At 45.1% G+C, this 27,995-nt stretch overlaps 2 protein-coding genes across 2 annotated transcripts in view; one reads left to right on the top strand and one right to left on the bottom strand.

The window, feature by feature from the left end:
- Nucleotides 1-11: 11 nt before the first annotated feature.
- On the bottom strand, nucleotides 12-24,424 carry Slc39a6 (solute carrier family 39 member 6). Its single transcript, XM_034518312.1, has 10 exons — nucleotides 23,890-24,424; nucleotides 21,401-22,183; nucleotides 19,854-20,037; nucleotides 18,545-18,714; nucleotides 17,032-17,250; nucleotides 10,747-10,852; nucleotides 5,152-5,529; nucleotides 3,746-3,826; nucleotides 2,074-2,264; nucleotides 12-1,175 (listed from the first exon to the last, which is right to left on the bottom strand). The coding sequence occupies exons 2-10, from the start codon at nucleotides 22,172-22,174 to the stop codon at nucleotides 1,023-1,025; spliced, it is 2,256 nt and encodes a 751-aa protein (XP_034374203.1). The 5' UTR covers nucleotides 22,175-22,183; nucleotides 23,890-24,424; the 3' UTR covers nucleotides 12-1,022.
- Nucleotides 24,425-24,543: 119 nt separating this feature from the next.
- Nucleotides 24,544-27,995, top strand: part of Elp2 (elongator acetyltransferase complex subunit 2) — a 35,503-nt gene continuing 32,051 nt past the window's right edge. Inside the window, exons 1-2 of the mRNA XM_034518237.2 lie at nucleotides 24,544-24,733; nucleotides 27,249-27,327. Coding sequence (XP_034374128.1) covers nucleotides 24,596-24,733; nucleotides 27,249-27,327 — 217 coding nt within the window. The 5' untranslated portion in view covers nucleotides 24,544-24,595. The remainder of the gene's footprint in view (nucleotides 24,734-27,248; nucleotides 27,328-27,995) is intronic.

The raw sequence follows: 27,995 nt of genomic DNA, 5'->3' as shown, positions 1-27,995 counted from the left end.
GAGAACAATGCTTGACACTGAGTTGACACTTTAATTTTTTTAAGAAATATCCAGACAGTGCTACAGACAGCCCCAATGTATCTACAGTGTCATACATCAAAGAACATTTGTTCACAAAGACATTTTAAAGCACTGAGAGAGAGAGAGGAGCTAAGTGCTTTCTGAAGTCAAAATATTTTCAGGACAGGTCTTAATGTCCTCTCATGAATCAAGGTTCTAATACTTGCCATTGGGGAGCTTAGACAGCCAGAACCTCCCACCCCCACAAACGTCAAGTGTAACTTAGCTTGGTGAAAACCGAGTCTTCTGGTGACGCACACTAGTTACTCATTTGGCCCGTCTCCACACACAGATTTAAAATCCTCATTTCTCAGCCAAGTGACACATTGCTTGGATTAACGTATTTAGACTTCTCTATTGTACACATGTACAACCAGATGAAGTGTATCAAAAGTGCTCACTTGTTTTACAGGAACAGTAACAATTTGACAGATGTTCACAAATGTACTCGGAACTAAACACACTCCTTTAAAACACAACTAGAATTTCCCTCTCTACATTATAACCAATCTTGTGATTTTTCAAAGCAATATGCACCTCTTCGATCCTCCTATTTCTGGGCACACTCAGTGTGAACTGCTGGCCTTTGTGCCCATTCTTTCTCACCACAGCAGGGGTCCAACTCCAGCAGGGAACTAATGCTAAAGCCTACAGAAGAGCATTAAAGACACTTTCTCTAAAATATACACAACATGGCATGCCAAAACATACAGTAAGCTGGGTAATATTGGTGGATCGTACATAGAATTTACATTTCCAAAACAGAATAACTTAAATATTAAAACGTACCTTTATGTTACCCAATGGAACAGACTTTATAAGCATAACAAATGGCAAAATTTGATAGAAAAATCACAAAACCCACTAGTTTTAAATGCTGTGTATCACAGCATATGAACATATTTCTACCATCTAATTGAACTACAATACTTCTTTAAGCTGTTCTAGGGTTTAGAATCTAATTAGAAATTTATACGAAACACAATTTTATGCTCAAATATGGAAATGAGTAACATAATTCCAAAACCCAGCAGTACGCCAGCATTCTGCAGGAAGAAGTACCCCCAGCGGCTGCATCCGTGGTCGCTAGCATCGTTGTGCAACATCTCAGGCACCTGGCAGAGGAAGAAGCAACAGCTTAGCTTGCAGAACAGACAAGGCAGAGAGTCTGAACGGCAGTGTGGCTTGGGGCAGGATAGAGTATTGGTCAGTGTCCCAGGACCTGACTGACTACTCAACACTGATTCTGGTAGGGCATAGAGCATGTCTTACAGACTAGGACAATGACAACTACAGTTTCAAGCAGGTAAACATTCACCCACTGTCAGTGAAAGGTGATGCTGGTTTCCTTGCTTCAGGTACTGCCGGTCTAAGGTTCACTTCTGATGCAGAGGCGGCTCTCACACCGCACAGCATGCAAGTGTAGCAAGAAGACTGCTTTAGAAGGATTAGGTGGACAAGGGAATTTGACTTTATCAATAAGGGCATTTTAACCATAGCCTGTTGACAACACATAGCCTGGGCTGGGCTTACTGTGAGTTTATAGACAATTCAGGGCCAGATTCTACAAAGGGAGGAGTTTTCATGTGTTTCCTGGTAACCCTTGGGTAGGAGAAAAGTGTACACATGGCCACCAGAGAAAGACAAGGAGCTCAGAGGGCACCTACAGTTATAACCGTCATCCTTCTGGATCCCCAATCCTGTCTCCCTACTGGAATTAACACCATCTTTGCAATGATTTTTTTTAATTAAAAAAGATTAATTTTATTTATGTGTATGTGGGTTTATGTTTGTGAGTTGCTTACAGAGCCAAGAAGTGGGGGTCAGATCCCTGGAGATGGAGCTACATGGGGTTGAGTCATAGGATGTGGGTGCTGGGAACCAAACCCTGGTCCTCTGGACGAGTACTATGTGCTCTTAACAGCCAAGCCATTTCCCCAGACCTTGCAATGACTTTTTACCACACACTTCTGTTTTATTTAGTCAGTGGCCTCTGACTTCTTGGAAACTTACCATGTCTACCAGGGCAACATACATGAACAAGCCGGCAGTGAGTGCAAATATCCACATAGAAACGTTTTCTGCATAATGCCCGATGAATATCCCCGTTGCCATTCCAAGATAGGCCAACATGGCTGACAGGGCATTATAGAGCACAGCCTGCTTGACGGTCATGCCAGCCTTTAGCAAAACAGCAAAGTCACCTTTAACAGAAAACAAACAAAATGAGGGTGAAGCCATTGAAGATAATTTTGACACATATCTAAAAGATTTTTCAGATATAAAAAAAAAGTCTGATCTTTCTCCAAGAGAATAAAAAGAAAGACAGTATCCAGGGCTAGAACAGCGTTAGCAGGCTCCACCAGTTTTACAAACGTAATCATTTCATGCAGCACTGTCTGAGGGCTTCTTCCGAGTCAGTGGTGGTGAGTGCACATGTGCCCTGCTGTAGTCTTGCACTCTCGCAGCTGCAGGCAGGAGCAGCAGTTCAGTTGTCCTAGCTACCCGGTGAGCTTAAGGCCTGCCTGGGCTACATGAGACCCAATCTCAGAAACACTAAAACAAACAACAATAAAACACCTGGCAATAAAGGGAGGGATGGTGTGAACTCACATGCAATGGTAGCAACGGACAAAGGCAACACCTGAGAGCCACTGAGTCATGGAGAAACGGTTAAGAGCCTCACGGGGCAGAGAGGACTGAGAATCGGAAACAAAGGGAGACACGGGCTTGCATAGCATGCACCAGGAAGACAGAGGTGGGACAAGTGCCAGGGAACAAAAGTGAAAACTGTGTTTGTGAATGAACGTGTGCCCATAAGAAACATGGACTGGGATCCAAAAGACGGAGGAAGGTTTCAAATTGCAGTAAAACAAGAAGTGCCAGTCCCCAACTCCCTTCCTTCAGCTGCAGGTCTTCCTGCTGTCATTTTCCACTTTATCCTCTGAGGCAGTCCCTTCCTAAACCCTGAGCTAGCCTGGCAGTTAGTAAGCACAGTCACCCTCCTGTCTCCATCCTCCAAAGCACTGGGGTTCCGGGAACACGGAATGCTGGGATTTGAACTCAGGTCCTCAGGCCGGCACAGAAAATGCCCGTACCCACTGAGTGCTGACCCACACCTGTCTTTTAGGTGGTACTGGGACTAAGTCTAGGTTGTCATGCAGTCTAGGCAAGTGCACTACCACTACCACAGAGCTACTACCACACAAGCCAGAGCCCCTCCTAACGTCCTGATTTAATTTAGTAGATATTCCCGTATATGCTGTAGCTCTGGTTTATTTAGTTTTGGGACACAGGGTCTCACTTAGCCTAGGCTGGTCTCAAACTATGTGGATAAGGATGACCCTGAATTCCTGATCCTCCTGCCTTTACCTCCCAAGTGGTGGGATGACAGCCATGCACATGCACTTGTGGAACCCCAGCCACTAATGTTCCCAATGTGCCAACACAGAAAGAAGAATACAGAAGAGACCCAGGTGTAGCTGGACACACCCACACAGGCACCATGCATTTGTAGGTCAGAATTCTGGCTACAAACAAATTTGTGTCTATCGAGAAGGGCAGTTTGGTGAGGAGACGCCAGGGAGGAAGCCTCGGCTATGAAGCAGCCCGCTCGAGTGCTCCTAGCCATCAGTGCCAGCATGGGTCATTCTCACTGCAAAGGATGCTCACACACTTCTCTTACCTAGTTCATGAGGCAGTTCATGACAGAACACAGCGACAGATGTGCTTAGCCCACTGGACAAACCCTCGGTGAAGGCAGCCCCTGTGTAGAGGAAGTCAGCAAAGGTTAGTCTGAAGTCCTGAAAGCCTGTCACTACACGACGAGAAAACAAGGCCATTACATTGTACATAAACACCATCTTCCAGCTCAACCTCCACCTTCTTACTTAAAAAAACAAGCTGGGCATGATAGCCTGCACATTTAATTATAATATCCAGGAGGAAGAGGCAGGAGGATCTCTGTGAGTTCTAGGCCAGCCTGGTCTACATAGGGACCTCCAAGTAAGCCAGAGCTACATAGAGAAATCCTGTACCAAAAAATAAATAAAAATAGAAAATTTTACTTTTGTGTGAGCATGGCACTTGTGAGGTCAGAGGATGGCTTATGGGAGCTGGTGCTTTCCTTTTCTTATGCACATTTTAGGGACTGAACTCAGACAGGCAGGTTTGGTGCTTTTACCCTCTGAGAGTCCCACTGGCCTCAAGCCTATCTTCTGTGTGAGGAATCTCAGAGCACATCTCACTGGGCCTACATGGCCCCAGGAAGCACGAGCATTTGTGACAGGGAGGGGAAGGTTCTACTGTCTAGCAATGAACCAACATCTACAAACCTGAGAAGGGACTACTGCTACCATATACAACCCTGAGGTGAGAAAGTAAATTAGATGAGCAGAAACCCCTATGCAGTCACAAGTACATAAGCCTTTCACTGGCCTCAGAGAAATTCACGATGCCATCAGACTTGTGGACACACATCCTGTTACCTTTCCACAAGGAGACTCAAGACAGAGCCCCTCCCATTCAAAAAGCTAAGTCTGCTGACCAATCATCTACCAGCTGTGCATGGGGACATTCCTCCTGGCCGCCTAAGGAGGCCCCAGTGGGCCAAGGCCTGGCTGAAACCCAGCACTGCCTCTCTGCCCTCTGGCAGCCTCTGCTGCCTACTTCCCAGTACTTTCACAATTGGGGTCTGGAACCCAGGCATTCATGCACTCAAGGCAAGAACTACCACTCATGTTTAAACCCTGATCTCAAGAACTCATGGATGAAGATCAGCTTTTGTCTGACTGATGCAAGGGCTCACACCCAGGACTTATGCACACTATGTGAGTGCTCTATTACTGAGCTAGAGCCCCAGTCTAAGCACAGCTACTGTTAAGTACAACTTAGGCAACAGGTGAGGTGCAGCTCTGAGACCGATTTGTAGCCCACATTTACTAAGCACTTAAAGTAGACAAAAAAAGTATTTTGATAATTTTGGAAGTCAACATCCTCACATAAGCCAACCTATCCTTTGTTAAATTTGAGAGAACATTTAATGTCCTATTTCCAGGCTAACTAGCAAGGACCAGCTATGTAGCGGCATACCAATAGCAAGGCCGTCACTGAAATTGTGCAGCCCATCGCCCATGATCACCATCCAGGCCAATGTGGCAATGCCAGCATCCTTCAGCTCCTCTCGGGAGTAGCGCTGGCTGTGGCTGTGGGGGTGGTGGTTCTGGTGGTGGTGGTGGTGCAGAATGTGATGGTAGTCGTGATGGTGGTGAATGAGGTCATCGGACTGGCCCAGTGTATCATGGAAGTGTGAATGGCACTTGTTCTTGCAGCCCCTGGGCACGTATTCATTGTAGACTTCCTGTGGGTGTGCATGGGCTATCATGACCTCCTCCTCTTCCAACATCGTTGGCTGCTGCGAATCAAAGGGGGAGGGCTCTTGGGAGTCAGCTCGCAGGTAGCTTTCAGGTCCTAGGGATAAACACAGAGAACATTGAGACCAAATAAACAGTTGTTGGTGTTCCTGAACACAGCTCAGAGGTTCCCATTGATGACCAGGGCCCAGAAGCTCTCAGACCTGCAGGATTAAGCAGCAGGGCACTGTTGATGAGGAATGCCACAGGCTCTAGTGAACTCTTCAAACGGGAAATATATCCTGTTTTAAGAATGGGTTTCATGTGCATAACTAGCACAGAAGAGGCCGAGGGAGGGCTACGTGAGCTCAGAGCTCCAAGATTAGTCCTGGCAACACAGCGATAGTGAGATCCTATCTCATAAAATAAAAGGGTTTACTTTTAAGTTTAATTTTTAATTACGCTCACTTATTTTGGTGTATGCAGGATTGGCACATGACCATGGCATGTGTGTGGAGGTCAGAAGACAACTGTTTGCGGTCATCTTCTGTTCCATTGAGGGGGGCACTGACTGAACTCAGGTAACCAGGCCTGACACCCGGAGCCCTTGTGCACTGAACCATCCGTCTCACTGCTCCTAGTTCCTCTCAGTCCCTCTCTTTTTTTCCAGTTAGTTTATTAATGACTCATTTTTTTTAAAAAAAGATTTATTCATTTATTTTATGTGCATTGTTGTTTAGCCTGCATGTTTGTCTGTGCAAGAGTGTCAGATGCCCTGGAACTGAAGTTGTGGACAGTTGTGAGCTGCCAGGTGGGTGCTGGGAATTGAACCTGGATTATCTGGAAGAGCAGCCAGTGCTCTTAACCACCAAGCCGTCTCTCCAGCCCATTAGTGACTCTTTTTTTTTTTTTTTTTTATAACAGGAAAATTTTCAGAATTGTAATGAAGGTTTATTTAAAAATCATTAGAATATGACTGTTCTCAAAGTGGTAAAAAGCTAGTATTTTTGTTGTTATTTATTCACTTTCTCTGACGTTTCTGCCCAATGAAGCATCTCTAAGACTGTTGTGATCACTAGTAACAATGGGTGTGTAAAACTGTTGTGATCACTAGTAACAGTGGGTGTGTAAAACTGTTATGATCACTAGTAACAGTGGGTGTGTAAAACTGTTATGAGCACTAGTAACAGTGGGTGTGTAAGGCTGATGTGATCACTAGTAACAGTGGGTGTGTGAAACTGATGTGATCACTAGTAACAGTGGGTGTGTAGTGCTTTCACAAACTGGGACAGAAAAAAACAACTTCTATCATAACTATCCACAGCCCACATGAAACTCAGTCCACGTCTGATACACTATTCTCTGCTCTTCCTTCTTGTCAGTGAGTCAACCTGTAATTGTCATAAAGTAAACGTGAGGGAGGACGGGATCTCATCTTAATACATCCAAATTCTGCAATCAGTACATGAACCACAGAATTCCATGTCCCAGAATTATCTGCAGTGTCTAAGTGGCTTCCCTGTGAGCTGTGACAGTGACAACTCAGTTCTTCTGGGTCACCAGAAAGAGATGTGTGTGGCAAACACATTTTAAAGCTCCCCTTGCTGCTCTTGTATGGTTTAAAGCAGGAATATTAAAAATTTCAGTCTCAACAAAGCCACTCCACAGATACCACAGTCATGGGGCAGGCACAGTTCTTGGAACAGAAGATCCACTTCCCAGCTGCCTAGAGCAGAAGGATCAGTGTGGGAGTGGCCCAGGCTTGGGAAGACAGGGGTCCATGCAGTGCCACCAACAGCCAGGCTCAGAGCTTATTTGTACTTAGGTTTTGTGAGACAGGGTCCACATAGCTCAGGCTAGCCTTTGGATTGTTACATAGCAGAGGATGTCTTTGAACTCCTGATGTCACCACTTCTCAAATGCTGTGATTACAGCCTTGCATAAAGCCTGCTTTTATGTGATGCTGAGAACGGAACCCAGGTATTCATGCATGCTAGGCAAGAGCTACCAGTTGAACTGCATCCTTTGAATGAAAGAATTTGGAATATTAGTCTTCCATAATTGCCCTACTGATTAACCCTTAAGGTCGTCTATCTCCTTGTATTTGAAAAGATGAGTTTTTCTTCTCATTAAAAAAAAAAATCACTGGGCAGTGGTGGCGCACTCCTTTAATCCCAGCACTTGGGAGGCAGAGGCAGGTGGATTTCTGAGTTCGAGGCCAGCCTGGTCTACAGAGTGAGTTCCAGGACAGCCAGGGCTACACAGAGAAACCCTGTCTCGAAAAACCAAAAAAAAAAAAAAAAAAAAAAAAAAAAAAAAAAAAATCATGCAACAGTGTCAACTAGCCAGACCCCCAGACCTCCCAGGGACTAAACCAACCAGACAGCACACATGGAGGGACCCATGGCTCTGGCTGTGTATGTGGCAGAGCACAGCCTCGTTGGACATCAGTGGGAAGAGAGGCCCTTGGTCCTGTGGGGATTTGATGCCCCAGTGTAGGGGAATGCCAGGGTGAGAAGGCAGGAGTGGGTGGGTGGGGGAGCACCCTCATAGAGGCAGGGGGAGGGGGAATGGGATACGGGGGTTTCTAGAGGGGAGACCTAGAAAGGGGACATTTTAAATGTAAATAAAGAAAATATCCAATAAAAGAAAAAATTAAAAAGAAAAAATCATGCTGTGCTGTGGTGGCGCACGCCTTTAATCCCAGCACTTGGGAGGCAGAGCAGAGGCAGGTGGATCTCTGTGAGTTGGAGGCCAGCCTGGTCTACAGAGCGAGTTCTAGGACAGCCAGGGCTATACAGAGAAACTCTGTCACAGAAAACAAAACAACAACAAACAAAAATGTGTAGTCCTATCAGCTGACTTCCTATTCATTAGATGACTAAACTGAAGTAAAACAGTAACCGCAAAATAATCTTAATTACTTTCTCATCATCACTAAGAAACATTTATTGGCTGGGCTTGTGGCTCCTGCCCACAGTCCACATGGATTATCTGCTTGGACAAAGAAAAGGAGACTGGAACAGTAAGGCTGCCCTTTGTCCTGTATACTGTTACCAGTTTTCTGGGGAGCATCCCTGACCTGCTGGTCCTATCCTTACAAATGTCATAAGACCATTCAGAACGCTGAAGGAGGACCAGTTACAGAAAGAAAAGTCAAGTGTTTTATTTGCTCTTTAGAGAAAAAAAAAAAAGCAGCATGTCTTACTCAGGGTTTCTATTCCTGCACAAAACTTCATGACCAAGAAGCAAGTTCTATTCAGCTTTCACCTCCACATTGCTGTTCATCACCAAAGGAAGTCAGGACAGGAACTCACAGGGCAGGAACTCAGGAGCTGACGCAGAGGCCATGGAGGGATGTTACTTACGTGCTCAGCTTGCTTTCTTATAGAACCCAGGACCACCAGCCCAGGGATGGCACCACCCACAATGGGCTGGGCCCTCCCCTCTTGATCACTAATTGAGAAAGTGCCTTACAGCTGGATTCCTGGAGGCATTTCCTCAAGGGAGCCTCCTTTCTCTGTGGTAACTCCAGCTTGTGTCAAGTTGACACACAAAACCAGCCGGTACATAACATGTTGGAAAATGCAGAGGAACTTACTGACAAGCAACAGGTTTCCACCCTTAGTTAGCAGCTATCTGTTGAACTCCTGTCCTGTGCTAAGTGTTCTGGTTGGTTGTTTTATAGTTTTGCTATGTAGCCCAGGCCTCACGCTCCCAATCTCCTGTCCGGAGATCCTATAGGCCTGTGACCCCAGGCCTGGCTGCACCATCTGTTCTCACATCCCTGGGGACATGGGGACACATTAGCAAACAGCTGCCTTCAACAAGTGTAAGTTGACTCTAGTGATAGAGTATGAATTGTAAAAATCCCTGAAGCTGTTCTTAAAACTGTGACCCTCAGTGAGTAGAAAGCAAAGAAACACAAGTCTCTTTCATCAGCTAAGAGGAAGTTTGCTTGTCTGTGTGTAACAGGGTACTTCCTTGCTGAAGACTCATGACCCATCAAGATTTCCCCAGAACTCAGTGTGATGCAAAGAAGCACTCACTACCATCTCAAATGACCTCACTTCAGAAGGAAATGAGAGCAACGTGTCACTAGGTTCACGCCAAGTTCCTGGAGGCATAGCTTAAAGCTCACACTGGCTTTAAGCTAAGACCCTCAAGACTGAGCCCCTTGATAACTGACAGTCCCTCACAGCAGGAAGCACTAGAGTGTGGTGACCTCTCACCTGAGATGCCAGCCAGTGGTCTGTTCCTCTGCCCTAACTGCCGCTTACCTTATGATCTGGAGCTGGTGAAGTAAATGGAGGGCAGAAGGTGAATTGAAGGGAGACTCATCTATGCAGCTACAGGGAGATCATCACCCACACTGGCTAAGTCTTGTGGGTGGTATGGCTGCCTTGGGGTTGCCTGTGCTACTATCAGAAGCTCACTGATTCTCCAAGCTAGGCTCTGGTGAAATTAATACTTGGGTTTGTCACTGATGCCTGGTCCCGGGCGGGTAGGGAGAGCAAGTATCTGTTTCTATTTCCCCGGGGAAAAAATCCGTAACACAGATAATCACACAGGAACCCTCCAGCAGTGGTTTCTTGCAGCAGTTCCTCATGACTCAATGACAGGTGTGGAGGAAAGCCTTAGGCACACTGACCCGTATTCTTTGGCTATAGCCAACACCTGCTCACATGAATTCAGTTCTGGTTTTTCTTGTTTGTTTGTTTGTTTGTTTTTTGTTTTTTTGTTTTTTTTGGGACAGGGTTTCTCTGTGTAGCCATGGCTGTCCTGGAACTCACTCTGTAGACCAGGCTGGCCTCGAACTCAGAAATCCACCTGCCTCTGCCTCCCAAGTGCTGGGATTAAAGGCGTGCGCCACCACCGCCCGGCCTCAGTTCTGTATTTTGTAGCAAATAAACAGTCTCGCATCCACCGAGTGTCCTTAGGCGACTATCCTGCATGGACTCTTGTACAGGAGCACCCAAACCCCGAGTACCTGGGATCTCTGCTACATGTGCCCTCTACTCCTCCCTCCTTTCCAAAGTTTCAGAGTCTTCTAGAGAAGACTCCACGTTCACTTCCTGGGCACCAGGCACCCTGGGCATCCCAAGCCTGCACAGAACTGCCTGCTAGAGTAAGCCACTCCTCAGACACTGGAATCCTGCCTCTCAGGTGGCTCCCAGCACATGCTGCAAATCCTCATCTGAGCACTCTAGAGATCATTTTTATAAACCATGAGATACTTTAGGAAACAAACGAAAAGGTCATGGGCCCATCTCTCCCAAACAGTCCCTGGTGCCCTGTGTCCCACCGTCTCCAGTCTGAGTCTTGAAAGACTTACGTTCACCTGGATCCACTTTCTCTTCGTTTGTGGAAAGCTGAGATTCGTATTTGGACAGCTGCTTCTTGCTCTCCATATCCTCATCATTTTCAGGTTTCTTTTGATTCTGGAACAGCCAGCAAAAACAACATTCTGAAATAGTTGATTTGCTTCTGTGGACACCCTTCAATACTGTGGCTCAGTGCTACAGCACTTGCTGAACATAGGTGGGACCTCGGGTCCCAATCCTGAACACCATAACCAGTCAAAAACCAGGTAAGCAGAAGACACAGAAAAGGCAACCTAGACTGAAATAAAAGCCATCCAAGGACGGGGTCTCTACTTGTTTGTTTAGCACAGTATGGACTTTTGGCCATAACAGCTGTTGAAAAGACGAAGAACACCCAAGTCAGACTAACCACAGTTACTCTTCTTGTATAGCCCTGCTCTACCTACTGTAGTATGGACTCTGTGGTCAGGGTTAGAAACATGCATCTTGGGGCACATGAGTCCTGGCAACGCTGCAGAATGTGGACTTTAATTATATCTTGGGGTGATTCATCCATATATTAAAACCCGCAGACTCTACCTGTTACGCACTGAGGGCAGTTACAGCCATTTCCTTCGGGCATGCTTACCTCTGGGCCACTTCTTGGACACTGAAACCCACATTTTTCATACATTTTTGTTATGCAGACTAAAGTACTTATCCCTAGTAAAACACCATTAACATAAAGAAAGATTTAGTTTTCATTTATGTGTCTGCATATATGTGTGCCCAGAGAGGCCAGGTAAAAGCCCTGGAGTTGCCTGGCATGGGTTCTGAAACTTAAGCACCAGTCCTCTGTAAGAGCAACAATTGCTCTTAACAACTGGGCCATCTCTCTACTCCTCATGTTTTACTTTGAAACATTTATTATTTAGCCTTGAAATTACCAGTTTTAAAAGAAAAACTTTGATCCTTAAAAAAAAAAAACTTAATCTTTTTTTAAAAACCATCCTCCTTTCTTGTACAATTTTGTGTGGTGACAGGGACAGAACTCAGGTCTTTATGCACCCTAGGCAAGCGGCCTACCATGAGCACTCCATCAGATTTCCTTGTTTCCTTCCTTTCTTTCATTCTCCCCGGGGCCTGGGGCTGGGTGCGGGCCTCAGGAACTGACTATTACTGAGCTTCGTGGCGCTCCAAGGGCTAGGCTCCTCTGTGAGTCTGAGCAACAGTTACGTTGCAGACGTCTCACAGAACACACGAGCCTGTGTACTATCTACTTAAGTGGAAGATAATATTTTAATTATAGAAATTATCACAAACTGTATTATTTACATTACATTTATTTATATGGCCAAGACACACCTAGTCACTACTGCTGCCACTGAGCAGCTGTCACCAGAGGACTGGAGTTTCACTATGGATGAAGATTATGCAATTCTTTGCTTGTTAATCATTGATATATTTTATGAAAGAAAACCACAGGGTGCTATTAGAGTGTATAACAACAGGACCTGAAGAACTTTCAGGATGGGCTCTTTAAAACTGCAGCAGTTAAATCACATGTAAGGGTGAGCAGGACTTTGGAAAGAAGGATGGAGAGGCAGGAATCTAGGTAGTTTTTTTTTAGTGTGAGAGAGGGTCCTCAAACAGCAAAGATCCAACTCTCTTCTGGAGCTAAAAGAAACTCATGATAGCCCAAGAGTCCTCTCCCCCAACCCGCCTAGAGTGGTTGGGTCAGAAGAGAGGAATCAGCAGCTGAAGGAAGCCAGGTAACACAGAGCATGCTGGGAGTGGTCTGTCTTGAGAGCAGTGGAAGTCACTGGAGGACTCTGAGCAGAGCTGTAGAGCACTAGAGCACTTCCTACTCTGTGTGAGTAGAGCAGGTGGAAGAATGGAAGTCATGTGAACAGGCTGGGCAGGGGGTGACTGTTCTACTCAGAGAGGGAGATGACCAGGCCTGGACTACAACAGCAGCATAAACGGTCGGGTGGGGGGGGGGGGAGAAAGATTGTGGACATATTTAATATGTCCTGGCTGGCTCTAGAGAGGGATCACAGGTGTCGCAATGACCCTCTGGTTCCCAGTGAGAGCTGTAGCTTTCGATGGTTGGAAGGGTATGTGACGTCGAACTGCTGTAAAGGTCCAAATACACAGACTGAGCATGAGCCGAGACCCTAACTGGAATGCAGAGCCCACAGACTCCTATACCTACGTAAGGAAAACGCCCTCTTATGATAAGGGCTAACAAGCTTCTAGCAGTCATGATATATAGTGAATTTTTTTTTTTACTTTATCTTGATGAGGGAGAAAAGAAATTAAGACATAACACTAAGAGTTGAATGCTCTTAAAAAATAAACCCCACATTGAACCCTAACATGGGAACAGAATAGCTAATGTTCCCAAAGCTTGGTTAGGCTATCTGGAGTAGTCCCGCTGTTTCACATGTTTCATGTTCCTCTGTTCCATAAGCATTTATCATCGTGTGCCATGTGCCAGACACATCATGGACAGAGGGAAGCGCACAGGACACAGATGCCCTGGATCTTCAATGTGTGCATCACATTCTACTGGACGTCTTAGAATAGAGACACTCAGCTTCCCTGACACTCCACAGCAGTATGAGGATCGCATTACTGTTGCACTTAAAGATACCGGCACAGCACATGGCTCAGAGTTCACTAGTGACCTATAGTCGGAAAATAAACTGCTGCACTTAACATAACAGCCTGTCTTTTAGAATCTCAAGGTATAGAGTGCCAGGTTAAAGGACAGTTGGGCCCAAACTGAAGACTAGGGCTGCAGAGAAAGCACAGTGGATGAAAGATACTGTCTGCCAAGCTTGATGACCTGGGTTCCATCCCTGGGACCCATGTGGGACCCACACGGTATACAGCTACTGCAAGCTGTCCTCTTTCCTCTGTGCCTGTCCTGACATTCACGTACCGCCCCCACATAAACATAATTAAAAAACAGAAATTATGTTGGGGGCCGACTTTTAGCAGAAAGCGGCTATCAGCTTTGCAGCCATCTTGAGCCATATACCCTGACATGAGACTTGGATTACAATAGCCTACAACAGCTGAGCACACTCTGATAATCTTGGCTTAGATACCTTGAGATTAAAGGTGCGTGAGATTAAAGGTGTGTGAGATTAAAGGTGTGTGACTTAAGAGTATGACTTAAGTGTAGAGATCAGATTTAGAGACAAGACCTAAGGGCATGATTAAAGGTGTAACTTAGAGGCGTGGCTTAGAAGTAAGACATATAAAAGGCAGAGGCAGACAGTAGAGAATCAGACATTAGGGAGACACAGAAGAGAGAATCAGACACATTAGACATTAGGGAGACACAGAGGAGAGAACCAGACACAGCAGAGAGAAGACAGGTAGCAGGGCACTTGGAAGAGAACTTGGAAGAAGGAACTTGGAGGCACTAGGGACTAGGAACTAGGGATTAGGAACTCAAGACTTAGGACTTAGACTAAGAAGAGACTGAAGAATAAACGGGATTGAAACACACTGTCTGGTCTCCATTCTTCCAGTCCGACCTCACTCTCTCTCTCTTGCTGAACCCCGACCCACGGACCGGAGCAGCAGCTTGGGCCGGGATAGAGTGGCCGCCCCAAACGCGGGGCAGCCTGGGCCTCAAATTTTGCTCCAGCCGAGACAAAACTAATTGAAATAAAGATATTAACAAATTACAGTGTTTGGAAAAAAAAAGACCAAACCCACAGCCGGGCAGTGGTAGCACACACCTTTATTTCCAGTACTCAGGAGGCAGAATCAGGCAAATTTCTGAGTTCAAGGCCAGCCTGGTCTACAGAGAGAGTAGACAGCCAGGGGGGGCTACATAAAAAAATTCTGTCTCAAAAAAAAAAAAAAAAGTAAAATAAATAAGCACAGTAAAAATTAACAAAACTTGACAAACTGAATTCTAAGTATCCCCTAAGTAGAAATGAACAAATTTTAAACATTCTTATTTTTATGTTTTCTAATTATGTGTACATAAGTGCAAGTGCCTGCAGACACCAGAAGAGGATGTAAGATTCCCTGCAGCTGTGGTCACAGGGGCTGGAAGCTGCCCTACCCGGATGCTGGAAAAAACGTGGCTCTTCTGTTAGTCAGTATATACTCTTAATGTGCTCTCTATCCCCATGATCTTATTTTTACAGCTAAGAATAATCCCAAAGGAGATACATACATACATACATACACACACACACACACACACACACACACACACACACACACGAGATCTTCGAACCAGTCTTAGTACAGCAATGGAAACAGCCACATGGAACATGACTTTGGACATTAAAATGAAATGGTTGAGCTGGAGAGTTAGCTCAGTGGTTAAAAGCATTTTACCCTTGCAGACAATCTGGGGAATCTGGTGCCTTCTGCTTTCCACTGGCACCAAGTGCACATATACACACATGCAGACAAAGTATTCATACACATAAAATGAAATAAATTAAATATTTTACAAATTAAAAAAAAAGCAAGAAGAAGCTATTCTTTGTGTTGCCCTTTGAGGCCCACACGGCCCAGGCTGGCTTCAAACTTGCTATGCAGATGATGACCCTAAGATCTTAATCTTTCTGCCTGCATCTTCCAGGTGCAAAATCACAGGCATGTGACATCATGCCCAGCTCAGGAACAAGTTATTTTTATTTACTCCCCTCTCAACGTAGGGGCATTAAACAGAGGGTTCACATTTGTACCGTATAATTTTTTTTTAATCTTTTTTATTTTATTATTTTTAGAAACAAGAGTCTCCCTATATTGTCTAGACCACCATTAAATTCATTATGTAGTTCTAGCTGGCCTTAGACTCAAGATATTCCTCCCTCCAAGTCCTAAGCATGAGGTCACAGGTGTGTGTCACTCTGCCCAGCTTAGCACAAGGCATTGTTCTGAGTATAAAGTCCCTAAGGGTGAGCGGACACTATAGGACCGAGGCGGCACTTCTGTTCTCACGTGTGATTGTTTCCCACTGTGAGCTTGATGCTCAGGCAGAGCCAACTCTGCTTCATTTTCAGACTTTCCTTGCCAGCTACACTGGTTGTAGAATTGCACAACTTAATTACAGGTTGCTCAAACTCAAAATGACGGTGAGGATAGTTACTTCTTTGAGCATAGAAGCTGAATGCCTTTAAAAGACAAAAAGGCAAGTTCTGACCAAAAAATAAATAAATAAATAATAAAAAATAAAAAAGGCTAATTTGTATATGGTGTCCATGCAATATTTTCAAAATCTAGCATCTATGTTCAGAATAGCTCTACAAGTATGTAACCTGTAGACTGCAGCACAGGCATAAAGAAAACAGATACTGAAATTATCACCCACCCGCCGAGACTCCGAATCGGGTGATGAGCATTTATCTGGCTTTAATCTAAATTCTTTTTTGAGACAGGTCTCATATAGCCCATCTGGTCTCCACTTGGCTATGGCAGTTGAGGTTGGCCATGGAAAGCTGGGATTACATACAGTCAGGCGCCCATGTGCACACAGGGTGTTGCTTGCACTCATCATTTCCGAGAGCTCTTCCGCCAGGCTTCTGACTGAGCCACCCGCCTGCATCAGGTTAGAGGGACACTACCTGGAAGGTAGTATTTATCAGAAAGAAAGGGCCTCTACTTGGCTTCGGACTATTTTATGGTACAGTTTGCAAAGGATAAACCTGTAAGTCATGTATCCTTCGAAGCCCAACAGAACCATAGCTATAGAGCAATTAATTTAAAACCAATGACATTTGTTAATCACAACACCAGTACATACTGATGGTATCTGCATGTGTGCCAATGCCAGGCTTTTGCTTTGGGTGTATGTGCGTGTATTCACAGTTACAAGGAATAAAGCACACTGGAAATGTCATGGTTGAGGCTCGGGTGATGGCTGGGTTGGCAAACTGAGTGCTGTGCAGCCATGAGGACCTGCGTTTAGACATCCAGAGCGGGTGGCAATGTGTGCCTGTGACCCTAGTGCTATGGAGACGGAGGTGTGAAGAGCTCCAGGTTCAACATGCACTTGCCTCAAATAGGAAGAGTGTGATTGAGGAAGACACTGAAGTTAACCTCTGGTCCCTATTCATTCAAATGCATGTGAACAAAAGGCAGGCAGGCAGGCAGGCAGGCTTCTCCTTCAGGGTTATTATGCAGAAGTTCTACACAAATACCTTTGGGGCCAAAAGCACCTTAAAGGTACCGAATGCCTCCCACAGATTACACACTGGGCAGGTTATCCTAATGACAGCCAGTGTGCCACTCTAAGTGCCTAATGCACAGCAGGTCCTTGGGAACTGTAGCCTTACCTTCTTTTTCTTATCTTTAAATTGCTTGATCAGCGTGAGTACGTGTTCCACAAGAAACATGAAATACAAGCCCCCTAGAGCTGTCAGACCTTTCCATGTGGAATCAAAATAGGAGCTTTCTTCTATGTTCTGAGCCGACAGGTGGCTGAACAGGGGGCCTCTTTTCATTTCCATTGCTGTCTCTTCATGGCTATGACTGTGGTGATGACTTGCATGAGACTAAAAGGGAAATGATACACACCTTTTAATTCACTGGTTTCTTATGTCAGCATATGGCATAATTCAGATGTTAGCATGACATAATTCAGATGTCAGCATATGACATAATTCAGAATTAAGCTATTAGCTGAACACTTTAGAACTAAGGAGACATTGAAAAAATAAAGAGGACAATGAGAAGCTACCTTCCCAGAGCTTAGTGAATGCTATCTGCTAGGCACTTAACAGGGCAGGTCTGTTTGGAAGGGCAGATACACTCCAAATTGAACTCCATAACTTAGAAATAGAATATTCTCAATGTCTGCCAAGTTACCATTGCCACAATGAACAGAGACCTAACGTGCACAGTATCTATGACTTACAGGTCCCACTTGAAAGGCTCATACCAGGTTCACCAGGCTTGTGAGAAGCCCAGTCAGTGCACAGAGATGGGCTCTGCAGGTATCTGAGAACCTGTGCAGTACATTTGCAGCCTGCAGCAGAGTGTAGCAGTAACTAGCTGATGCTACTTGACAGGAAACTAGCCGGGTGTACAGCATCCTCACAAAGGCATGGGCTACCCACTACACACAGGCCATTTCATGCAGATGATATGCCTAAACGCCTGTCATTTGGTAGTCAGGGAGACTGCTACTCAGAATAGTTTTCATTTTGAATCCAACATGAGATCGTCAGTGTTCTAGAAAGGAATAACTTCCCCTTTCTATCAAACTGATAAACCTCTAGGCTAATTTTCCTTTTTTAGTATTGTGTATTGAAGCCAGGGCTTTATTCATTCCCAAGTGCTCTACCAGTAAGCAACATCCTCAGCCCTCTGAGGAGAATTAAAAATGGGGCCTCTAAACACTTCCTGCCTGGGATTTATCAAGCCTGTTTATTGAAATATTGTCAGGTCATGAAGAATGAATCTCTAAACACACAGATTCAACTTTGAAGAAAACCATGATACATGAAGAGGCATACACACTTTCAGTCTATGGCACCAACAGGTAAGCAAGTAGTTCCCACTGCGGCAGCAGTCCCACTGCTTCAGACCCAAGCAGGAGCGCTCTCCTTTAGTGAGTTCAAAAAGCTTAGTCTCATTTGGGCTATAACAGACACAAGCAACAAAGCAAAACAACAAAACCAAAAGTCCCCACAACGTGTACTACAATCTTGCATGTTATTATACTCCACAGTCAACTTTTCAGAACTTCTAACCTCTGATAAATACCAACAGCAGGAGTCTGAGTGCAAACCAACACTCGTGTGCAATGATAAATCACTGCAGGGATGGACCAGTCACGGAACTTACATGTGGGAGAAGATGTAACAGAGCGTCACCACTCAGAGTCCCGACGGCCAGTGCCACGAGGAAGCTCAGCAGGAACTTGAAAAACACCCGGTTCATGAGTGGCACCAAGATGACTCCCAGCAAAGACAGGAAACTGATGATGGAAATGGCTATGAAGCCACCAAGCCAGGCTGGCAAACCAATCAGAGCAGAAGTCAGTCATGTAACTTGTATACTGAGAGGCTTCCCATGAGAGCATTAAACATCACGTAAGCAAAGCATCTGAGTTTGGGACGGTTAGGATCACAGCACCCTCACATAATCCTGTTGCAGGCCCAGATGGAGAACTTCACACACAAATACAGAGACTTCAAGACGAGGGGTAAATCTAGTCTACATACAGCCTCACAATGTAGATCAGGCTGGCCTGGAACCTGTCTCTGTTTCCAGAGTTCTGGATTAAAGGTGTGTGTTTCCATGCCTAGCTAAAGCAGAAAAATCTTTAAATGGGGGTTAAAGGAAGAGAAAAACTTACAACGATGAACAGTCTCTTACTTGGGACCCAAAGACTGCTTTCATTCCTAGAACAGCTAAGCTATGAAACAGGAGACGGAAGCAAACTAGGAACTAATTTCCTTGTAAACAATTTTTAAAAAGTATTTCTTTCTTCCTCCCCATTCCATTACCCCTCTTTACTTTGAGACAGCCTCTCTCTCTCTTTCTGTGTATGTGTGTGTATATGTATGCATGTATGTGTATATGTGTATATATATAAAATATATGCTAGATAGACAGACAGACAGACAGACAGACAAGGCTAGCTTTGAACTCATAATCCACCTTCCTCAGCTTCCTCAAGGCTGGGATTACAGCTGCCAACACACAAGACTTTATTTCCTTAAAACATATTTATTTTATCTTATGTCTATGTGTGTATGCTTGAGTGTATTCTGTGTACCACATGCATGCAGAAGCCCTCAGAGGTCACAAGAGAGCATTGGATTCCCAGGAACTGGAGTTACAGATGGCTGTGAGGTACCAGGTGGGTGCTAGGAACTGAACCAAGTACTTTGCAAGAGCAGTCAGTGCTCTTGACCCCTGGACCATCTCTCCAGTGCCATAGACCCCCCCCCCCCCCCCCCCCCCCCCCCCGCCAATGCCTTTTTAAAAGAGGCAAACAACTTTTAAAATTTATATTCAGAACATTCAGGTCACAGAACAACTAAGATGTTGTAGCTAGAGCTACAGTGCACAAGTCTTAAATATAAAGAGAAGTACAATGTAAGTGTGTCTAATAGAAACCGTTCTTATGTAATAGAGGCAACTGTACCTATTTGTAAAGAATAGGCCTTTGGAGCGATCTCCGCCTTCTTCTCACTTGCTGTATGAATCAGACAAGACCGAGCATCAATTTGATTGACGATGGCTGGGCAGAGATAGTTAAACTCCGTTGCATTCAACAGAGCCTGGATGCTCATGCCATGGGATGTCAGCAGCTTTGTTGCATTGAAGCACTGAAGGAAACAAGAGGAAAAAAGAATCACAGACAGAAATTCCCACTGGAAGACTCTAAAATGTAGTCTGACTCATCACCCTTACTCTACTAACGCTACTTTGTTGACAAAATTAATGCCACTTAAAATCAGCTCTGCTTTCAGCACTTTAGAATTTGCTTCCCGTAGCCTGAAGAAGATACAATGTCACAATGATGGTATGTCACTCTCCAAGGGAGAAAACCTCCAGTGGAACAAGCTTGGGGATAAGTGGAGATTCACAAGCCTGTTAACGCATTGTATAAAGTTATTAAGGAAATGAGCTTTAATTTCGAAATGAGGTTCATTAGAGATTGAGAAATACGTTTTGGGACCAATGCTCTCTGAGTCGGCTTAAACAAGCCCAAGGCATGTTGCTCCTCGTGCTATGACACTGCTTGCAAAAACTCAGCTCCGTTCTGTCTACGTGCCTGGCAGAATGATTCTCTGCAAAGAGAGATTATTAAGTTATACAGATGACTCTTGCAGAGGGCAATGTTGGTTAATGAAACAAACCTGCCCCAGCAGGCAGATGCGTTCAACAGTTTAATTGGATGGCAAGCTTAGTTTGAAGAGAAACTCCTCTACGCAATTTAGCACTCCTTCAAAAGAAAAAGCTCACCTGGTTAACCTATCTATTTCTCATCTACAGACACATTTCAGACTCTCACAATGCTTCACCAACACTACTCAGAACAATTTCATCTCCAGTGTTGCCAGGGCTATGACCATTCCTACCTACAGTTACTCCAAACTTCAGGGTCATACACCAGCGTAGCTACATTTTGATGATTAAAGACTAGTAACTAATACTTTTGCTGCTGTTGTTGCCTGATATTGACTAGCCAAGGTGATTTAGGTAGCACTCAAAGGTCTAGTCTAGAAAAGTCATAGGATCTGGAACTCTCACTACTTGACATTTTTGATCCAACTTGCTCCAAGTGCAATGACTTCACAAGTCACCGTTGGCTGTTTCTGCCACGAAGAGACCAAGAGCTGCTCTTGTATTTTTAGCATCTTAACTGTGTTTGTCCCTAAAACTTCTGCAGATCCCCCACTGTCTACTTATTAATATTATTCATCCCTAAAGACTTTCTCCACAATTAACCTTGGCATCTTTCTATGGTTATAATAAACCCTGTATTAGGAAAACTCAGCAGGCAGCACTATTCCCCTGCAGAGCTAGTCTGCAAGGATGTTTACAACAGTTTGCACACTGAGCCAATGCCTTGCTGAGAAGGAAGAAAAGCTCCCCTTTTTATAACAACCGTTTTATTTTTATTTCACACTCACCCCTGGGAGGGGACAAACAGACGAATTAAATACTGCACAGCATTTATCTTACCTCCTGAATATTGTCATTTGTGTTTCTGGAATACATAAAGCTCTTTCTGGGCTCACTCACAGACTCGTTGCTTTTCCTCCTAGCTAGCCGGCTCAGCCGGCCCACTCGGCTCTTCTCTGTGATGCTGGGTGGAGTAGAAGGGTTTATATCTTTGGTGCGTCTCCCAGGTTTTGGAGTCTCTATTGTCTCTATAAATCGAGTTCCTTCAGAGACAGCGTTGTACACCGCCGAGGTCACCTCACTGGAGCTTGCACTCTCCTTGACATTCCTCCTACCATTCATGTGCTCTGCTGGGCGAGATCCTTTTCCTTGGCTGGTTCTAGGATTTTTACCTGAATTATCAGAGTCAAGGTCTGGGCAAAAGGCTTTCTGATTGTTTTTACCGGCAGCAGCGTGACCTCGGTGGGAATGGCGCTCGTGGTCAGAGTGATGGTCAGAGTGATGTTCGTGGTCAGAGTGATGTTCGTGGTCAGAGTGATGCTCGTGGTCATGGTGTATGTGGACTCTTTTAATCTTATCTATGCCTATGTTCTGAAGCAATTTTCTGAAGCCTTCGACTGACAAGGAATCATTCTCTCCATAGCGGTAGAAAAGCTGCTGCAGATGACGTCGCTGCGTGGTAACTGCCAAGTCGACATTAATGCCAGATTCCCAATTTGAATTAATTTTCTCAGTGGTCTGAGAGAAAGCAGCTGTTGATTGTAGTTGATGAAGGGGGTTTGTAACCCAAAGGGCAATGGTCAAGATCATGATTACAGATAAATTTGCGGCCATTGCACCTTCCTAGAAAAGATAGGGAGGGGAATTCTTTACCATACTTCTAGAACAATTTAAGAAACTTCATGCTGAAAACTGATGCCTAATTACACTACCATCATCCATACAGCACTATTAGTTCTAGCTAGGATAGCACAAGGTACTGTGGAGAGAGACATGGGGAACTACTACAGGCTTGGGGTCGTCTCCTGAAGCAGATGCAGGACAGTCATGTACGTTTGCATACAATTAATTAGCCCCGCAAAAGCTCCAGGAGGAGGAAGAGAACCATGTGCTCACAGCTACACCATCTGCTTCTTCCTGAGAACCACAGCTCAAAACCACTTCCGCCATCACCACCGTTGTTTTACAAATAGAAAAGGTGAGAAACAACAGTCTCAGCTGACAATCTGACTTCTTAAAAAAAAAAAAAATGCTTTCATTTTCTTTGGACACACACCATGTTCCTTATTCCCTACATAGTCTTATCAACTTTGTAGTTGTTGTGTGAATCAGGTCATTTCCTATCCATCTTCAAACGGACTGGAAAACACACACACACACACACACACACACACACACAGAGACACGCCCGAGTGCCCACGAGACCTCTGCACTCCCATTCAGCACTGAATCAGACCTGATTTTGTGGCAGTGCATCCATATTTCCCAACTCTTCTGAATGACTGCATAATAGTTCTTTGAACAAGTAAATTAAGCTTCTTGAAAACACACAGCATTGTTCTTCAGTTGCTACACATTAGCTAAAGAATGTTTTCTCAGATTATGTTTGGAACTCAAGGCTGGACCTCCTTTTCAAGTGTAACTTGAAAAGCAGACATCAGTTCAGCAGAAGCAGTCTAGTACAGTGCAGTATAGTACAGTATAGTATAGTAGTCAGATTTTTGGATGTTTCTATTAAAAGATAGATGTTTCTATTAAAAGATACTGTGGGATTTTAAACTATACAGGGGCACTGCGAAGCAGACTATCATATTCCAAGCTGTTCCTTAGCACATTCTCACATTCATGACCTCATCTGAAAAGCCAGTAATATCTATTTGCAAGGATGAATACAGAGTGGAAGTGCTTGTTAAACTCCTCTGTTGCTCAAGTGCTGATTATCATACTAGGTTGCACAGGTAAATGGAGGCACACAAAACCATTTAAGAGCAGAATTCTGCCAACAATCTTTGGGGCCTCACATTTTGAGGATTCATGAGATAGCCAAAAAGATTCATGAAAAAAAAAAATCATTCCCAGGGGGGGTAAGCTCCCAGTCACCAGATGGGTGGGGCAGATCTGGCCTTGAGCCAGGCAGGGTAAGATGCTGAGGGCCAGAGACCGGTCCCTGGAGCTCCTCACAGGCCAAGTCTCTGTGTGTGGAAGAAAACAAGCAAGCCACAAGAAGAGGCCTTGAAAAAGGAGGTAGTGGAGAAAACGGAAAGGCGCACAAAGCTTGCTTTATGAGGGCTTCTGTAATGAAACATGTTAGTAAGCTTCCTTGAGGGCGAAAAGTTAAACCAACGCAGAAAGTTCCTAGTTTGGGGCTCCCAAACCTATATGGGGATCCCAAGTTGGGAGGGGCAGCTATTCAGGGCTAGTGGAGCGTGAGGCGGGGCCCTCGAAGCATCCCTTCTCCGTCGCCCGGCTTGGTCTCCGCACCCCGTCTCTGTGGACCCGGGCCTGGAGGGCTCCGTCCAGCCTCCCCGCTGCGGTCTGGCGGAACTTACCTCTCCTGATGTCCCGCCGACCGGCTCCGCGCGCAGGTTCGGTTCTCCGCGGGCGGTCCGAGAGGGCTGAGAACCCCCGCAGCTTTGGTCTCCGAGAAGCCTTTACGAGGCGTGGAGCAGCGGCAGAATCATGAGCCCGGCCACCCCTCGGCTCGGGTTGCCGCGCCTCCTCCAAGCAGGACAATCGGTAATTACCGCCGCCTCCCGCTGCTAGCACCGTGGCGCACGCGCAGTGCAGCTCCGGAGCCCGGTCTGCCAAGACCGATCCGCTTTTCCGCGTGTTCTCAGACGCCACGGGCTCGCCGCGATGGAGGGGCGGGCGTGGGTCCTTTTCTCGTGCCCCTCCTCTCCACGCCAGGACCGCAGCCCGGTCCGGTCCGCTGTGGTCAGCCAGGCCCGATGGAACCGTCCAGGACCACGAGCTCCTTCGAGAGTACCCTGCATACAGCGGTCAGGCCTGGCTCACGCGCGGAGCAGCGGTCAAAGTGATGCGCGAGACAAGCAAAGGCTACGGGAGAGAACCACGCCAGCAGACGGGGGCGTGGCTGGGAGGCGTGGCCTGCAGAGCTGGGAGTCTTAGCCCCGCCCCGGCCCCTTCGAAATACGGACCGGCTGGCGAATGCGGGAGTATCCGCAGCTAGCTAGAGTAGTTCCGCTCTGAGGCGGAAGTGCGCGGGAGTGTCTCGGCCAGTGACTACCTAGCATCATGGTTTCTCCTGTGCTGGAGGTGTCTCATGTGTTTTGCTGCCCGAACCGGGTTCGAGGAGCTCTGAGTTGGAATCCCGGGTCCGGAGGACTCCTGGCCTTCGCCACATCCTGCTCCGTTGTTCTCTATGACCCTCAGGTACGAGGGAGTAGGTGGACTCCGAGCCTCTAGGGTACGCGCGCTACGGGCCCAGCTTGCAGGCCGAGTGCGCGGTCCAGCACACTCCAGGGGTCTAGGAGGAGAGCCTCCCGAGCGACCTGGGCTCTGCTCTCTTCTGCATCAACCTAGGGTAACCGTGGGTTGTGATCCCCGAGCTGAAATCCCAAGGATGACATCCTTCTCAATACCCTTACAAGAATTGAAATTGAGACGTGGGTTAAAGCATCTGAATTCTTTGTTTACCCCGCAACGTAGTTAACGAACGTACATTGAATGGCAAAGAAATGTTACGAATATTTTAGGTTCGTGAATGCAGCTTTTAAGAACTGTGGGGAAAATAGAGGATGGGAGTCTTAAACCCTGTTTATAAGGCAGGACTTAACCCGTTTTTTGAACGTCGGCCAGCTGATTATTTGGCAGTTTCCTATTCAGTTTCTCAAGTGAGTAATTAATGCACGCTACCGGAGTTAGAACCTTCTGCCTCGGTTACTTTAGGATGGTGCAGTTAGTGTTGCATGAGTCCTTTGTGTCTGTTGAAACGCTGTAAACTAAAATGTAGTGTAGATGCCTGTCTGTTTCTCACAGTGCTGAATTGTTAAAATTCGATTTGAAGTCCCATTTTCCTAAACTTTGCAGATACAAAGTTCTATATGAAAAAAAAATTATTTCTTCTAACCTATAGCATGCTGGTCTTAATTCTTACCAATTTGCTATATATAGTCTTGATTGTCAAGAAGAAGCACATCAAACCAAAGGTAAACTTTTCATTGACCTTCAGCCAATGGTTAACTAAGCTGGTAGAAGCCCATCTTTGGGTAGAAGTCAGTGGATTCAGTGGATTTGTCCCTGAATAGCTTCTATCATTTTTTAAAAAATGTTTTTATTTTCTAGTGTTTCACTTTGTAGCCCAGGCTGCCTCGCCTTTGAATCCACTGTGTAGTTGAGGCTACCCTCAAACTCCCCATCCTCTTGCCTTAGCCTCCCAGGTGCTGAGACTACAGACCTGAGAGCCACCGTGTCCACCTCTGTCCTATTTTGTAATGATAACCTGATAGTCATGTTAGAGGATTCTAAACATATTTTTACATATTATAGAACCCCCAAATGCTTTGTTAAGTATTTTTCTGGTTGGGTATATAATTAAAGGAGTAAGAACACTTAAGATGTGGGGCTGGAGAGATGACTTCTAATGGGTAAAGTGCTCGCTGAGCAAACATGACCCAAATTCAGATTCCCTCAGAACCCATGTAAAAGCCAGGCATGTCTGTATGTATCTAACTCCAGAGCTCACTGGCTGCCCATCTAGCCAGAACACATCTCAGGTTCAGCACAGGCGTTCTCGAATACAGAAATGCTACAATACAGATTTGAGGATGATGTTTAGTCAGCATTTTTGAGAGCCCCCCTCTAAGCTTTCTGTTGGTGTTGTGATGCTACAAAGATAATGAGTAATTACTTCTCAGTCTAGTGGGAGAGACAACGAAATCCATCAGTACTTTCCAGCCTCAGACAGCTCATTCATTAAATATATTAATTTATGCCTATTTGCCTGTTCCTTTTTCCTGGCCATGAGAAATTTTGTTTGGTATACAAGCTGGTGTCAAGTCAATACTGTTGGTAACAAAAATGGGAAGGGCTGTAAAGAGAAGCCAAGTGAGCAAATCTTAGCTGTGGGTGAAGTCAGGCTGCCCAGGGGCAGCTGAGATCTGATGGCAATCTGTAGAACTTGCAGGGATCAGATTTTGAAGGACTGTGATAATTGTGGCCTTATGACCTTGTGTCACTGGTCACTAAGGCTAAAGAACGTACCGCTGGACTAGCTACAACTTTGTATACAGATTCCTCAGAATGAACCGGGAATTTGTATACACTAACTGCAGATTTTTCTTTTTCTTTCTTTAAACCATTAACTTGGACTGGAGAGTTGGCTGCTGGGCAGTTATGAGCACTGACTGCTTTTTCAGAGGATCTGGGTTCAATTTCCAACACCCACATAGCAGTTCACAATGTCTATAATTCCAATTTCAGGGGCTTCAACACCCTTATACAGACATATATGCAGGCAAGACACCAATGCACATGAAATAAAAATAAATGAACTAAGTCTTCAGCTAAATGTGTTGTGATATTATCTTGCTAAAGACTATGGCCCACAAAGAAGGGACTACTTGCTTGTCCTGGAGATTGGTCAAGACAGGCTTGCTGACAAGGTGGGTTGCGTGAGCAGAACTATGTAGAGGAAGCTCCAGGGAGCTCAGATTTTCAGTTATTAATAGGATTCTGGGAGTGATGTGTGGAAAGGCAGGAACGCTCTCTAGTGAATGGGTGACTTAAGCTACAGTTAGAGGTGTATGGCTTGAAACGCAACTCTATTGATGGAATTCTGCTCTTTTTATTGCATTAAAATACCATACTGATAACTGATTTTTTTATTTCCCAATTTCTTTGTAGCCTCCATTCTAATATACTAACTGGTTTTTTTTTTTTTTTTAAGAAAAAAAAAGTTATTAACAATTTGAATGGTCACAGCGCTCGAGTCAACTGCCTGCATTGGATCCGCACTGGGGATGGCTGTAAGTGTCAAGCTGAGGAGGTTCATATCAAATGCTTTTTGATAAAGTATGGTTGGTAGATTTGCTTTCATTGTTTTTCGTATTATGTTTGGAAAAAAATTTAAAAGGTGTACCCAGTGAAATGGCTGACTAGTGTTTTTACTTGACCTCAGGTGAAGCATGGATATACCCTGTGCCATGGCTTTTGATTGAAAAACCTGTGAGCAGGACATAAGTGGAGTTGATTCAAGTCTGTTTCTGCTGTAGATAGACTATTGTTTTATTTAGTTAAGACCCTGTATCTCCGTTGCACTTGATAGCATTGTCTGAAAGGGAAGGGACTGTACTGGATCAGAGGACTCTAGGTGACCCTGAGCTGTGTGAGGCCCATGTTGTTTTCATAATACTAAGAAGTGTGTTCATTCGCAGGCTGTCATGCGTGTGCTGTGTTTTGTCTATCAGCCACACGACCTGTGATACTTAACAGACTAAACAAAGACACAGATAGGAAGCTTAAGCTGTTTTTTAACATAGCCAGACATTAAAGAGCCTTGAAGACATACAACATTGTGCTTTTGTTCTTATTAATTTTTTATGGTTCTAACATTAGAATTCTTTAGCTCCCATGAAAATTTGTATTAACATTTGTCTGAGTTAGGGCTTCTATTGCTGCAATGAAACACCATGAC

This window comes from Arvicanthis niloticus, chromosome 14 (genome assembly GCF_011762505.2).
Source record: "Arvicanthis niloticus isolate mArvNil1 chromosome 14, mArvNil1.pat.X, whole genome shotgun sequence".
NCBI lineage: Eukaryota > Metazoa > Chordata > Mammalia > Rodentia > Muridae > Arvicanthis > Arvicanthis niloticus.
This window is presented reverse-complemented; position numbering and strand designations above follow the sequence as displayed.

Excerpts from the sequence above, each read along its gene's own strand:
- Slc39a6 (XM_034518312.1), bottom strand. The coding sequence starts at position 22,174 with ATGGCCGCAAATTTATCTGTAATCATGATCTTGACCATTGCCCTTTGG. Across the intron at positions 17,251-18,544 it reads TGTTACATCTTCTCCCACAT|TCTCATGCAAGTCATCACCA; the intron begins GTAAGTTCCGTG and ends TTTCCCTTTTAG. Across the intron at positions 3,827-5,151 it reads CAGTGACGGCCTTGCTATTG|GGGCTGCCTTCACCGAGGGT; the intron begins GTATGCCGCTAC and ends TCCTCTACACAG.